This window comes from Lotus japonicus, chromosome 1 (genome assembly GCF_012489685.1).
Source record: "Lotus japonicus ecotype B-129 chromosome 1, LjGifu_v1.2".
Classification (NCBI taxonomy): Eukaryota; Viridiplantae; Streptophyta; class Magnoliopsida; order Fabales; family Fabaceae; genus Lotus; species Lotus japonicus.
In genome coordinates, this window is record NC_080041.1 from 90,437,956 (window position 1) to 90,454,415 (window position 16,460).

The following is a 16,460-nucleotide window of genomic DNA, read 5'->3' on the forward strand; positions in this document are numbered from 1 at the left end:
TGCAACCCCAAAAACATCATCCAACAAGAAACTTAAAAGAGCAGGAGGAATTTCCTCTGCATCAAAACAATAATCGGGTTTATCATAACCTGAACTTGCTAGAAAATCAGAACTCTTGTTAGCCTCTTTGTAGATATCACGGAAAGAAATCCTCCAATTTCATGCAGCCAAGTCTGAAATTTATTTTATTAAATCTACACAAGGGTGGCTTGTGTCACAAAAGATGGTAATTAACTTGTAAGCTTCACTAGAATCCAACTCCACTATTAGATACTTAAGTCTTAACTCATGAGCAACTTGGAGTCCTTTAAAGACTCCCTAGAGTTTCGCGTGCAGGGGATTGCAGAAAGGGGTATTGTGATAGAATCATTTGATGAGTTTTCCCTCCCAGTCACTTATAAGGCCTCCGCAGATAGCTTTCCTGATTTTGTCCCTCACTGATCCATCTGTGTTCAGTTTCTAGGTCCCCTAATTTGGCTTTGACCAGTAAATTTCTTGCTCCTCGCAATGGAGTTTAGAGATGGTAGCCGGGGTGGATAAGCTTCTTGTTATGTTATCTACCAAGTACCAAGCTATAAATACTAATAATCAAATTGCAGGGTAAGGTGATGTGGTTATTAAAAATCAAATCACACCTATCCTTCCTAAACTCCCAAGTTGTAAGTAAGAATAAAATAGGCCAATTATACCTCCCACTATGGATAGAATTACGCTGGAGATTGAAAGCCAGCCAATCAGAGATGTCTTAACTTTGAATTTTTTTTAAGTGTCGATTATTAATTTAATATATAAAACTATAAATAGTTCATACTTGAGGGGAAATTTTTTCACTTAAAAAATTAAGCAATTATTCTTTTTTTTTGCTTCATCGGAAAACAAACAAAAACTAAAACATTTACTCAAAGGCTAGAGACTCCCTTAGAAGAAGAGGTTCAAGCTCAAAGGTAGGCACTAGAAAAATCCTAAACAACTGCCTTATTCTAATTGCATTAATGGTTGAAAATTAGGAAGAACTTTTTTATTAAAAAAGTTAATTATAATTTTGACAGAAAAAAAGTTAATTATAATTAATAGTATCATGAATTTTAAAAACTTGAAATATTGAACAATAAAAAGTTTATACTTCTTAAATAATTATAATAATCTATTAGCATGTGTTACCGGAAAAAATTATAATAATAATAATAATAATAAATCATTCATTTTCACAAGGAGTATGTTAATGAGCACGACATATACAAGACACAATTAGCACGACCACGCCTAACGGTATTATCAAAATTATGTCTAATTACTTCAAATTAGTCGTGTAATATAGCATTGCTCCTTTGAGAATAAAAACTTCATTTTATTACTATTAGGAAAATGTTTGATCCTTCAAACTTTTCAACCGAAATATCATCCAAATTATGTTTCATTTAAAGTTAAATGAAGAGAAAGAACAATAACCACATGTGAAGCAATTAATTTGTGGAAGTAGAGGATGATTCACATAAATCCTTTTAGAGGCTATTATTATTATTATTATTATTATACAGATAAACCAAGATCCACATAAACACAAAGTACACAGTAAATCAATAAGTACAAAATAAACATAAAGATACATGATAGGGACTGATGTATAGAAATATAGAATAGTACAAGATATTCATAGCATTCAATATCAGATGCATGAACATACCTTTGGAATTTCAGGGATCAGTTGGCTGACTCTTTCACGAGCTAAAATTAGGCATTGGGCTTTCGTTGTCTTTCACCCACTCCTTGTGAGCACGCGCAGTCACATCTCACAAAAATATTGGATCATTGAGTTTGCATATATAATTGCATTGGATTTAAGGTATCTTAAATTGGGAAAAAAAAAGGATTGGAAGGGGTATCCATCACTCACAGCAATTCTATTTTAATTGCAGCTTATGCAGTTGTTTCTACAAATGCAGAGGACAAACAAAACCAATTATTTAAACACTGATTAAGTTCATTATTAAGGAACAAGGAATATGCATGCTTCTTTTTTATTGGGAGTACTAGGTGGAGAGTGGAGACCCTTTTTTTCAGCCACTAGTCTTCCACTTCAAAATACAGATTAAAGAAGCTATTGCTAATATTTTACACTGTTCCCTATTTCCTGCAAAATCTAATTACTTACAAATTACAATCTATAGCTAACTAATGAAGGTGGTGCTTCCCTTGGTGATCCAAAATTCATGTTCCAACAACTTATTTTTCCTCTGAACCAATTCTGTTACTCAAATGCTACTCGGAGAAGTTTTTCTCCAGAATTGATTTAGACTTTTAGAATCAATTGTAGGAACTTCATTTGTCGTTCAATTCTATTTTCTTTCCACTTCCATCTTTGCTGATAACAATTCCAACCAATTTACAAGGCTCAGCATCCTCAAGCTGTTGAACCACAGCTCTCATGGTGGGTCTTAAAGCTGGAAGTGTTGCAGTGCAGAGAACTGCAGTTCTTAACACCATGCAAGCTTCCTCCTTATACATCTCTGGGATTCTGCAGTCCACTGCACTCATGAACTTCTCTTTGCTCTGTGCCTTGCTATGTACCCAGCTCACTATGTCCTTGTTTTCTCCAAATTCTGGTTCAATTGGCCTTTTACCAGTTACCAGCTCCATTAAGACCACTCCAAAGCTGTACACATCACTTTTCTCATTCACTTTGTAAGTGTAGCCATATTCTGCACCAATTTCAACAATAAATATTAATGACCACAATAATAGTAATAATACACTACAATCAGTTAATCAACTTTAAAGGGAAAGTTCTGTAACTACACAACATCATGGTTATATATACTTTTAAGGGAAGTTTTTGTTGATTTGAGAATGATTAGCAATTATTTAGCATCCACTCCAATCATTCACTTATCCCCTCATTTTGCACACAACAAAATAGGAATGAGAAAAACAACAAGATAGAGTGCATTTTTTGGAAAGCAATTGATTGAATAGCTTCTCAATTTCAGAATTATTCTGACGAAAAAAAAGCTGATCCAAACATGTTACAAACCTGGAGCGATGTAGCCGTGGGTCCCAGCAATGACCTGAGTAGAAGAATCCTTGGCAACATTGGGCTGAACAATTTTAGCTAGTCCAAAATCAGCAATCCTTGGCTTCAAGAACTCATCCAACAAAATGTTACTGGACTTAACATCCCTGTGAATCACAGGCCTCTGACACCCATGATGCAAATACTCCAACCCTTTTGCTGCACCAACCGCAATCTCATACCTTGCCTCCCAATCAAGCTCCATCTTCCCACTCGTGTGAAGCCTGTCCCATAAACTCCCATTCTGCATATACTCATACACCAGCAGGCTCGAATCCTCACTAGTGATGCTACAATAAAGCTTCACCACATTCACATGCCTTATCGAGCTCAACGCCTGAACCTCCGCCTCAAACTCACGAGTCTTTCCAGCGCGCTTTGCAAGCATCGGAGTACCACTCCACGACCTTTTTCGCTCTGCGAAATCAGCATTGTTCCAAATATGCTTCACTGCTAGTTCTTTCCCATTGGAGAGTGCAACTCTGTATACATTCCCTGAACCTCCTTTCCCAATTAGATTCTCTTGTTTAATAGAATCCAGAATCTCACCCTCTGTGAAGGTTAACACATGGAACGATTTCACATCCCACGATTCTTCCTTCAGAGAACGTTCTCTTCCATATTTTTTCTCTCCTCCCTCTTCATTCTTCCTCTTCAAGTAGATACCCAGAAAACAGAGGAGCAAAAACAGAGCAATTGAAAAACATATCAGAAGCGCACGAAGGTCCTTGGACATAACAGAGGAAGCAGAGCATCGCCGGAACATGCCAATTCCATCGACGGCGGTGCAGAGAGAAGGGTTTCCGGTGAGGCTTCCATTGTAAGCTTGAATCGTCAAAGCTTGTGGAATTGGACCCTTTAGCTTGTTATACGATAAATCAAAGAGGCTAAGCCGGAGCGACGCTAAACTCACCGGAATTTCACCGGAGAGTTCATTCATTGACAGATTCAGAGAGTTCAGAGCCGGTAACGAACCCAAAGATGAAGGGATTTTATCATTGAGCGAGTTTCTGGACAAATCAACGTCGTTCAGGGAGGTGCATGAGCCTAAAGACTCTGGAATCGACCCTGTTAGCTTGTTGCTCTGTAAATGGAGTTTACCAAGGTGTTTGAGTTTTCCGATTTGCTCTGGAATTTTCCCCGAAATTTGATTCTCGCTGAGATCAATGGCCACCAACGACGTCGCTTTTGAGATTTCTTCAGGGATTTCACCGGATAAACGGTTGTTTCTGGCGAAAACACTCGCGAGTGTTTTCGCTTTCTGAATGTATGAACTGATTGAACCTTCCAACTGGTTCAGCTCAATATCGATCAATTCAGCTTCGGGAAGACCCCAAATTGCTTGAGGGATTGTTCCAGAGAGCGAGTTTCTGCTTACTCTGAACCTTTGGAGGCTCAAACAGTCACCATAAGTCGCCGGAATCTCGCCGGTGAGATTATTCTGAAGCACGAGCAGCGCCGTCATCTTCCCCTGTTTACACATCTCCGGCGGAATTGAACCAGTCAAGAAATTCTCCGATACGTCGATGTAATCGAAATCAGACCAGGAACCGAGTTTCTGAGGAATTGGACCGGTTAACCTGTTCCTGTAGAGAGAAAACTCCACGAGGTTTTTGAACTCGCCTATCTCCGGTGGAATCTCGCCGGAGAAATTGTTCTCAAAGAGCTGAAGTGATATCAAGTTTTTCAAATACCTCACCTCAGAGATATCTCCTTCGAGACGATTCATGGAGCCATCGAAGTACTTAAGCTTTGTCAAGTTTCTCAGCCCGATTGGAAGCTTTCCGGTGAAGGAGTTGTTGTAGAATTCCAGCTGCCAGAGGTTGCGGAGGTTCACTATCTCCGCCGGAAACTCACCGGTGATGAAATTGTCAGCGAATTCTAGCTCAGCTAGCTCGGTGAGGTTACCGATTCCGACCGGTAACTTCCCGCCGAGCGAGCAGTTACTCAGGTAGAGCCAGTTCAAGTTCTTGAGGCTCAGAATTTCCACCGGAAATGGAGTGAGATCAAAAGGGTTATCTCCTACGCTCAACTGCAACATTCCCGTCATGTTGAGAAGTGATTGCCATGGAAATGTTCCAGAGAAGCCACTCTTGTTGAGAAAAAGGTACTGGAGTTCGTGTAATGGTGATATGTCAGGGAAGGAGCCAGAGAATTGGTTGTTTCCGAGGTCTAGGTAGTGTAGTTTGACGCAGTTTCTGAGATCCTCTGTTACTCTGCCATGGAAGTTGTTGAATCCGAGGGAAAGTTTTTGGAGTGATTGGAGGTTGCAGAGGGAGTTGAGAGGGAGGACGCCGGAGAGGTTTTGATTGGAGAGGTTGATTTCTGTGACGGAGTTCATGGAGTTGCAGGTGATGCCATGGAAGGTGGTGCATAGGGAGTTGGTGGTGTTGTTGTTCCATGAGGTGAAGGGATTGGGGTTTGATTTTTGAAGGGTGGATTTGAGGTTTAGGAGGATTTGAAGCTCGTCGGAGAAGACGGTGGTGAGGAGGGATGAGAGGAGGAGGAAGTGGAGGAGAGGGAAGAGGCGCGGGGAAGTTATGGCGGTGGACATGTTGGGTGATGAGGGTCAAGCAGAGAAGAAAAAACAGGGGAATGAGGTGAGAGTGTTTGAATTTTGGTCCTTCTCTGTTTCAAGTCCAACACGTTAAGTAAGTAATAAATCATTCAAGAAAAAGAAAGTGGCGCCCAGTCAGTGGAGGAGTGGGTAAGTGATGTGGTGAGGTCAGACTACTATGTTTTTCTTTTGGATTTCTTTTAAATAAATCACAGATCACATTCGACAGTTATGAGATTGATTTTCTAAAATCACGTAAAGTGAGAAGTTTTTTTTAACAAATTCTTTTCCACAGTACCTAAGAGATTAACTAGATGCTTAAGGAACTCGAGGGTCATAGTGTTGAGTATGATTCATGGGTAATGATATTAAAGGAGGTAAGGGGAGAGGCCGCATGCTCACTCCTTGCCTTTGTGTTTGGCCCAACAGTTTGTTTCGGGGTACAACTGAGAGTGTGGGGGAAAGCTCCCTACAGTTCGGTATAGATATAATGTTGTAATCTGGATCATTACTGTTATTATACATGCTTGTAACAATGTAACTCTACATAGACAATTTCACTGAACTGTGTAACCGTTTTTTTTGTTTTTGTTTTTTTTGTGTATTTCTCGCTCAAACTCTTTGGTTACTTATTGTTCTAACACATAGAGTTATATCAAAGATGAAACGACATCGTTGCATAGTGGATTTTTTGAAAGGTGGTTGTTTCATTTTGTATTTCTGTTACAACGGTTCCTTTACCATTCTTCTTCTATGGTTTGTTTTCTTTCCTGAATGTTACTTTTCCTAAAGCACTCACGCAACATGTTAATTTTCCATTTTTTATTAATAAGTGATTCTCGGGTGTCTCCCGCCGGTGATCCAAGATAATATACGTGTGGAAGCACGAACACCGAGACGGTGACTGTTGTATTAGTGGTGCTTAGAAGCAGCCAAATGCACACACAGACATTGACTTGGACTTGGAACCAATGATTGCCTCCAAAAACAAATTACCTAAATAAACAAAATTATGAAAAAGAGAAGACACCGCACGTGTGTCAAGATAACAACAATTAATAGTAAATAATACTCCCTCCATTCCTGATCTTTTGTTGTTTAAGGTTATGCACATTGTTTAAGAGTGCAATTATTGATATATTTGCTAACATAAACACCCCTATTTAATGTTGAGTTAGAGTGAAGAGAGAGAATGATAGTTATTGGTTAAAAAATTTGTTATCGTTTTGATTGGTGAAAATAAGTGGTGGTAGGTGAGTGATATAATATTAAATGAGGGTAAACATGGAATAAATTGAGAAAAAATCATTGGATTTGTAAAACAACAAAAGTTTTGGAATTTAGGCCAAAAGTTAAAACAACAAAAGATTAGAAACGGAGGGAGTAAGAACTATTCAGGCAATATTGTTAAGGTGCATGTAAAGAAGATACTAATGGGTTTGAGAGAATAAATAATTATTATATTCATATGTCGTATGAGGTATGATAGTATAAATTTCTATATTACATTATGGATTTATTATCCATTGTTTGATGGTAATATTGAATTATAAATTTATCAATCAATCAACTCTTATACATTTAACGGGTCTGCCGCCCAATCTTTGGCAAAAATTATGGCGTTCTCCAGTGATCCAGCAGTGTAAGAGGTAACATGTAGGGCGATTTTAGTGCGCTTCCGGTTCGGGAGGGGATGCGGGTTCATGGTGTTGATGTGGATGGTGGTCGCCCTTTTTGTGGTGTTGCTCCGGAGTCAATTGATCACGTCATGTTGCAGTGTGAAGCGGTTCAACCCAGGTTTAACTTCAACCTTCTCGTTGCAGGTGGCTCTGTTTGGACCTTTCAATGAGTTGGCTGGTGCGTTTCTCCCTTATGCAGATGAGGACCATATTACTTTGTTCCAAGCGTTGATCTATGTTCTTTGGGAAGCTTGTAATGTAGTGGTCTTCCAGAATAGAGCTTTCTCTTGGAAGGTGGTTATGCAACGGGTTGCAGGCTCCGTTGCAGATGCAGCGCCCAGCCACAGATTTTCCTTCAGTGTGGAGGAGGCCACCGGTAGGTGTTATTAAGCTTAATGTGGACGCTAGCTACGATCAAGGATGGTGGCATTGTCGTTTTTGGGTTGGTCGCCAGAGATTCTTGTGGAGAGGTGCTCGCTTCAGCATTTTCATACCTAACCCATGTGTGCTCTCGCCATCAATCGTGGAGGCTCTTGGTTTCAGATGGGTTATGGTGTTCGCAAGCGAGCTTGGCTTCCGTGACGTCTGTGTTTGAGACAGATTACCTCCAACTTTATGGTGAGTGGAAGTGTTACTCTTGGGGAGGATTCCGGGGGAACTCTTTTTTAGTTGAGGTTATTGCTGATTGTCGTTCTTTGTTATCTTTCTTTAGCTCAATTTATGTTGTATTTGTTCGTCGTACAAGAAATTGTGTTGCAGATTTTCTTGCTAGGCACGCTTCTTCTAACCCGGGGTCTGTCTAGGTTGAGGAAGCGCCCCTGAGTAGAGTCCCCTTGTTTCTGCTAATGTATTGGCATCAATGTCATCTATTTCTTAATCATAATATGAGTTCTTTAAAAAAAATTATACATTAAAATGATAGATCATAAATTTCATGAAAATATTTAATTCATCAGCACCACTGTCACCACCACCCTCCACTGCCACCACCATCATTACCATCACTTTCCAACACTACCACAACCGCCACTGCTCGAACTTCTATTGCCACGATCGCCACCACCACCTACAACACCACCATTATCATAATACTACCTACCATATCATCGCCACCTCCATCACCTTTCACAACCATTGCCACGCCACCACTACCATTACTACCGTCATAACTACCTACTACACCGCCACCACATTCCCAAATGGTCAAAATTATGTAACTATTAAAAGTTATAGCATTTATTAACTTCAATACATATTTTTTTAATTAGCATAATTGTATTACTATAGAGGGTTTGACTGTGATGTCTAAAGTTGTTTCAGTTTGTTTTTACTTCATAAGAATATTATTTTCATGCGATTTCTTCTTCAATAATATATTCTGCTTTTAAAAAAATAGTCATGAAGTGAGTATTAATTTTACTTTTTCAACCCAAGTGAAACTTCATTTAAACAAAGACACTTGCACGATTTTGTTTCTAGAAGCATGAGAAACATTTTTTTGAAATTAGAAGCATGAGAAATTTGTCCCATGGTATTCAATTATTTTTATTTATCTCCTCTTCTCTAGCTTCATCACTATTTTGTCACTTTCTAACATTTGATGATTGATTTCCCACGGGCCACGGGGTCCTACATTGTTTAATTAGCAAGTAAGTCAATTTCGGCGGCTGGCCCCAATCGTGTTTCCCCTCCTCTCCACTCCTCACCGTGAAATCAACAGTAACTCCATTTCTTCCCGACAACTCACTCATATTTTTATGAACTACTCCATGAATAATGAAATAAAGTAAATTTAGATATAATAGGTTTACGATTTATAATTATTTTAAAAATGTTAAACTTGATCTGACTGGCATAATATTTAGTTACAATAATGTTTTATTCACCTATCATTTCCACCTCCACCTTGGGAGGTAGTGAAGGAATGAAAAAGAAATTAGTGATATGATATGTGATGTGACAGGAAATGCAGAGAGAGATAGGAAGGAAAATACGTGGAAATGAGATGGAAGAGAAAGTGAGGTGTGTATATATCATTACTCATTTAGTTATAATCATTTAGGAAATTGATTGATCCGAGCTGAGGGATAAAAATATGAAACATAATTAATTATGTTTAAATCGTTATCTATTTAAAAAATAATTAATATATATTTTTACTCATAGTTTGTCTTTTTATTCCAACCAACCAAGTAAGTGTACTACGTTCCCGAAGATTAACTCATGTGGGTAAGAGTTAGGGGACATAAATGTTTTGGTAGGTAAAAGGTGAATGGTTCAGAGTTCGAATCCTGAGTATGACTAATTTACTAACATTACTAAGTAACATTTACCTATAAAAAAGTAAGTGTAGTACAACTATTCAAACCACTACTTTCACTTCTTTTCTTATGTATTGAGTTGGAGCATACTTGTAATCCACATTAATAATACATTTTGACTTATTAGAAAGAAAAAAAAAACTATTGGATAATTGAGCTCCTTAAACATCTAGTCTAGGAGTTGATTTCTGGGTCGTGTGTATGAAGAAACATTTGTTGGCAGAGCTAGACTACCATTTAATGTGATCTCAGAGTCTCAGAAATTATGTCTCATGACTACCAGCTATAGAAATATCTTAATTAACAATTAATAAATAAGAATAAACAATTTCTCAAAACTATGACTCTTAAAAAATTAAAGTAATAGATAAAGTAATTTTGTTCCAAATAATTACTTATCAATGTTTTGCCCGAGCTTAAGCTTAGTTGCCTTGAGTGTTCTTTTTGTTTCGTGTGCTTTTGTTCCTTTTTCTTTAGCCTGTTGTAAAAAAAAACTATCTCTATTAAGCTCAAATATTAAATCTCCAAATTATGCAAGTCTAAGAGTGAGAAATAATACTCCAATGGAGTAGTTAAGGAGATATTACTTTCATTAACATTTTTATGCAAATATATATATATTATATATATATATATGTCTATATATATCTTTGTTCCTTTTTAATTGTTTTTCTAAACGTTTAAGACCTAAAAATTAATTTAAACCTTTAACTCAGACTATTTATGTAATTAGAAAGTTTTTTTATTCAGAATTGTTTACTTTTTTTTATGCTTAAACTAGTATATAAGACCTAGCTAGCTAGAATTATCTTATTGTTTTAAATTCAATTTTTTCTTGGACATTACACGTGCAAGTGCTAATCCACTTGCATGCACATGTTTTTGTCCAATGTTGATAAACAGCTTCTATTTAATAATTTAATATAATAAAATTTACTTAAATTTAATTACATGCTGCGGAGGCAACTGAATCTTTTATTATCTATCACCCGATTGTTAATGTTGACGTTTTAATTAGCACTTAGCGGCAAATAGCTACATCAAATGGTAGGATTGCGTCCGTGAGGACCGTTACTATAAAGGGATGAAAATCCTTTTTTCTCACTTATTCATTGTTCCATCATTTATAAATTGGGGTTGTCTAAATGACCCATGATGAAATTTGGGTTAAATAACCCATGATCTAAGTGGACCAATCACATTTAAGATAAATTGGTTGAATTTTTTTATTTTATTAATTAATTAATTTTGGGTTAAATATATTTTTGGTCCCTAACTTATAATATGAATCTAAAATGGTACCTAAAAAAATCGCAACATTTTTAATCCTTGAATTTTTTTTTTAATCTAAAATGATTCCATGTGAATTTTTTACATCTATTTTTTTCCCTCTAAAATTTCTTCCGTCAACTTAAGTCATTCTCCACTCATAATTATTTCAAGGCTTAAATACCCTGAAGGTCCCTGAAATTGTATGGCGTATGAAAATAAGTCCCTGATATTTTTTTTCCGATTCCGGATCCCTAATTTTTTTTTAATCAAAATAGGTCCCTACCCGTATTTTCAGCCTATGTGTCACAAATTTTACCCTGTCATCATAACCACGTGGCTTTTTATATATCCTACTCATTTTTTTAAATCTACAACTTATTAAATTCTTAAATATTAAAATCCGAAAATAAAAAAGTTAATAAAAAATTAAAAGCCCAGAACATTCTTCATCTTCTTCTAACACTTTCACCATCATCTTCAACATAAAATCCAGAAAAAATCCATCATCTCCATTGTCACCCCCATTGTCACCCAGCTTCCAAACCAAGCACATCCAAGAAAGGACTTAATAACATTTTTTTCTAATATAAGTTGTTGCTTCAGGTTCTCCATGACCATCAAACACCTAAGATTTGCCAAAGCTCTATTAAATTTAGATGAAGATTCAGCAAAATGACGAGATCGAGGATTTGAGCACTATTTGATTACCCCATAAAAAAGCACTTGGGTTCAGCAAAACTACCAAAACGGATAGAGGGGACAAATTGCAGAACCGCAAAATCCACCCGGAACATATATACCTCAACAAAGAAACTCAATTTGGGAAAGACACATAAAGTTTCACTACTCGATCACTGCAAGCGATCTCATCCAATCTTCCTCCATCTTGGGTTTCCCGATCTCGTTACTAAATTTCTCCCGAATCTCTCTTTCTCTGAGTGGCGGAGAAGCGGAGGTAATCGACGTTGGAGACTGGCTGTGGGTTTCATGGAATCCGGAGAGAAAGTTGGATTTCACACAGCCACACCCACAACAAGAAAACAACCCAGGAAACCAAGAAAAATCAGATCATATCAAGTGTTGGTGTCCTTCTTGTTCATGGAAGACCCATCACCACCGTGACTTTCTCTCTCCGATCCCGGCCAACCACGAGCCATCTGAAGAAACCACCACCACCATCATCCTCCCCTCGCCGTCCGGAACAAATCCCCCGAAGTCATATCGTCGTTCCACCACCGCCAGCCGCCGCCTGTAAAAGGCTTTTCCGGCCGATTCCGGAAACCTTTGAAGAAACGAACACCACCACGATGATCCCCACCGCGAGTAGAAGAGGTTCCAACCCTTAGTTTTTCTCCGGAAAATTCGCCGGCGCGGTGGCGAAGGAGGGGACGACGGCTGTGGTTGGACTTGTCAGATCTTTCTGGAAACTTAGAAGAAAACCCTAAAATTTGCACATTAAAATTGTGATTATTGAATATGTTTTTTTTTTAACCTGAAAACCTGTTGCAGCAGGTCAAAAGCGCATGGTGCACCTGTGTGTAATAAAAGAAAATTATAAAAGCCACGTGTAATCAATGACTGTGCAAAAATAGAGCCACATAGGCTGAAAATACGGATAGGGACCTATTTTGATTAAAAAAAATTCCAGGGATCCGGAATCAGAAAAAAAAAATTCATGGACTTATTTTCGTACGCCATACAATTTCAGGGACCTTCAGAGTATTTAAGCCTTATTTCAAAACCTAAAAATTCATCTCAGAAACTGGTCCATCTTCTTCATCTTCAAAACCCATAAATTTTCTTCATCCTCCTCCTCCTCGGGCTCCCCCTTCTCATCCCTCTCCCACCCAAAAACCACCATCACCGCCCAAAATAATCAATTATATCTTTTAGGTCATTCCGGTGGTGCCAAAAATTGTTAAAGCCAATTGTTAATTAACTGAATTCAGCGGAAGTGGGTGTATCTAGAATTGAGTTATCTATCTGGTAAGACTAATTGGGAAAAAGAGATGAAAAGATAGAAAGTTTAAGTTATTGAAACTTGAAAGGAAAAAAATTACTAGCGAGGTGAACTGGATTCTCGCATTGTGTTGTTCTCCATGTTGCTTCACATATTGTTGTGCTAAGTGGGTGATAAAGTGGCTGGTTTAACATCGAATAATTAACATTCAACACATACTTAAGATCAAACAAATATTTTAGTTAATTTGATATTGTTTTGTGATGGAAGGCTCTTTTTTTTTGCCAGTCCTCGATCATTGGTGGTGGTGGTTTTGAGTGGGAGAGGAAGGAGGACAGGATGAGGAAGAAGAAGATGAAGGAAATTTCTAGGTTTTAAAGATGAATAAGATGGAGGAGTTTCCTAGATGAATTTCTTGAGTTTTGGGATGGAATTTCTGGGTTTTGAAATAATTATGAGGGGAGAATGACTTAATTTGGTGGAAGAAATTTTTGAAGGGACCGAATGTGAAAAATCCATATATATGAAACCATTATAAATAAAAAAGAATTTAAGGACTAAAACCATTGTGTGTGTTTTTCAGGTACGATTTTATATTCATATGTATAAGTTAGGGACCAAAATATATTTAACTCTAATTAAATTAATAAATAAAATATAAAAATTTAACTAATTTATCTTAAATATGATTGGTCCACCTAGACCATGGGTTATTTAACCCAAATTTTACCATGAGTCATTTAGACAACCCCTTATAAATTAAGTATGCATATAACAACCACAACTAATGTGATGATTTTTAAATGAGATAATAGTATGAGTTAGAGAAAGCTCAAATAGTAAGAGTTAGAGAATATGTTGGCTGAGAGGGAAATGTCCAGAAATCAATCATTATTGGTATAATTTATATTTCCAATATAATGTGGTAAAAAAATCAAATTAGTCACACAACGAACGAGATATCAATTAATTAAAGATAAATGATTTCTTGTCATTTTTTCAGCGCTGATAATAGTGATTAATTTTCTCACTATAAGCCGATAAATAACTAATTATAAAATGTATTGTATGCTCATGAGTAATAATCAAATTTTCAACCTTATAGTTAAGGAATGAAGTAAACATCCACCACATCTATATGTCATGTATGATCTATCTCTTGTATTTTGATGAAACAAATTAGAAGTGGGCATTCTCCAAATTAAAGCCGCAGAGCAACACCCCTTATAATTCTTGACACATTACAACCTCCTTTAGATCATCACTATCTTTTTAATTTGTTTGGAAAGCAAACAGTTTAGTTGTACATGTCATGGCCTTCTTGATAAAAAAAAAAAGAGAATCAATTCTTTCTCAGCATGCCTACCTTCAAGGAAAGGGATGAAAAACCATTCCAAAAATATACAAGGCCAGAAAATGCTATACGTACACACGCACAAAATATTATACTTGTACCAACCGCAAACAATTAGTTACTGGAAACAAAGACACATACGCAACCATGAATGATTGAATCAGATTCTCAGAAAACCCCTACAAAAGGACATATTACAGCCAAGTAATGTGGTTTATGTTGAGTTGTGTTGGCTTGTGAATTTGATTTAAGGACCACCACTTAAGGTGAGAAGAAGAGATCATGAATATCTTTTGATGAAAAATCAATTCAGCTTCTCAATCAATTAGAAGAAAAGAAAATAAATTAAATATTACCATCCTGAAACCAATCTTTCCCACATATAGCTGCATATAGTCATCCTTGACTACAAAAACGGAGTTACTCTCCACTCAAGGTTGCCAATTCATGATATTTGTTATGAATATTTGGTAAATAGATTTATGTAACCGGCAAAATTGATTTAGTGTGGGTCTGGATTGGCATTACCAAAATTGACTCTAGATAAAATGGATTCCACTAAAATTGTATAATAAACGTGAGTTAAAATGATGTTATTTATGTTTGTTATCTTTATGAAAAAATTGAGTTTTGTATAGTGATGTATGAAATTCAATTATAAAAGAGCTTAATAGATATGCACTTATATCTAATCACCGTACTTTACCACGTAATAAGATGGATTGTTACTTCATTTTTAAGGAGTTATCTAATTAATCCTAAACAAATTTGGGTTAAATCATTTTAATCATAAGTGAACCAATATTTAAGATATAAGTTGACTATAAATTTCACTTATCTTAAACATCATTGGTTCACTTAGGATTATGGTGATTTAACCCAAGTTTTTTCATGGATCATTTAAACAAATCCTTTAGTTAAAAGAAAAATATATTTCATAATTTGGCGGAAATAAAAATAGGATGTTTGTGTAAACAAATTTTACATTGATAGGGCACAATTATATCCAACACATAAACAACTTGTGTGGCGAGTAGTGTTGATTATGTAGAATTGATTCTGCTATATCACTGCACCCAAACATCATTTCTACTAGTTAAAATTGACTTTAACTAAGTAGAATTAATTATATAGAATTGATTGTGACCACGTTTATTATGGCGGGGAAGCATGAGAAAAAAATTATGAGAGTGAGGTGGGATTAAAGAAGACACTTAAATAGTTAAATGTATTGTAAAGAAAAAAAGGAGAAAAAAAAAAACGCAAAAGAAAGGACAAAGATAAAAAAGGTAAAAATAAGTGTTTCTAATGAACCCTACTTAATTAAATAGGGCAAAATATTTTTTTTAACAGGAAAAATGTTAAAACTAACTAACCATTATTATAAAATCAAAAAGTTTCAAATAATTTTTATAATTATTAATTAGGAAGTGAAGAGTAAAGTAAAATAAAAAATTATAATGTTTTATAATAAGTTTTATTTATCAAAGGGTTGATCTTTACGACTAGATTTTAAGACGTTTTAGAACATTTCCATAAATTTACAGATTTTTGTATGATACAAAAAATTTAATGTTTCTACTATCAAAAAAGAAAAACTAATTGATCGAAACATATTTTGGATTTTTAACCCAACGGGTACGGTCGCAGTAGTAAAAAATGGTTGTTTGAATCCTTAACCCCTAAGTTGATAATTTAATTTTTAAGAGCCACACTTTTGGAGAAACCTTTATTTTTAATTTCACCATATCTATGTCAGAATTGCGAGAGCAATTTAAATAAAAAAAATGTTTAATACATCAGAAGGCTCCTGTAATTGTAAAGGGAATCAAAACCAGGGCCTAGAAAAATTTTGCATCAAATTGGGTCCCTAGGAAAATTTTTTTAATTCAATTAAGGCCAAAGTGTGTCAGCCTTCAATTTTATCCCAGTCATCAATTCCACGTGGCTTTTATAAATTTTTTTAATTAAAAAATTAATTTTTAATTCCAACTCAATTATTTAATCAGAAATTGTTTTTTAATTACTCAATCCCAAATTAAACCCAATCCCAATCTTCCCCCAAATTAAAACATTTTCACCCCCAAATTAAACCCAATCCCAATCTTCCCTCAAATTGAACCCTAACTGAGGAGAGAACAAGAAAATTCATTCTTCTTCTTCTTCCCCACTCCCACCCACCCAACAAACCCAGAAGCTTCAATGCTGCACCTACTTGATTTGTTCAAGCCTTATGGAACCATTATA

The 16,460-nt window shown here is 36.1% G+C and overlaps 1 protein-coding gene across 1 annotated transcript; it reads right to left on the reverse strand.

Annotated features, from left to right (window-relative positions):
• Window positions 1-1,960: 1,960 nt before the first annotated feature.
• Window positions 1,961-5,737, reverse strand: LOC130727669 (receptor-like protein kinase 7). Its single transcript, XM_057578868.1, has 2 exons — window positions 3,032-5,737; window positions 1,961-2,699 (listed from the first exon to the last, which is right to left on the reverse strand). Exons 1-2 carry the CDS (start codon window positions 5,622-5,624, stop codon window positions 2,320-2,322), a joined length of 2,973 nt encoding a protein of 990 aa, XP_057434851.1. The 5' UTR covers window positions 5,625-5,737; the 3' UTR covers window positions 1,961-2,319.
• Window positions 5,738-16,460: the final 10,723 nt, after the last annotated feature.

Coding starts and splice junctions, on each gene's coding strand:
- LOC130727669 (XM_057578868.1), bottom strand. CDS start 5,624: ATGTCCACCGCCATAACTTCCCCGCGCCTCTTCCCTCTCCTCCACTTC. Junction 2,700..3,031: donor CCACGGCTACATCGCTCCAG/GTTTGTAACATG, acceptor AAATTGGTGCAG/AATATGGCTACACTTACAAA.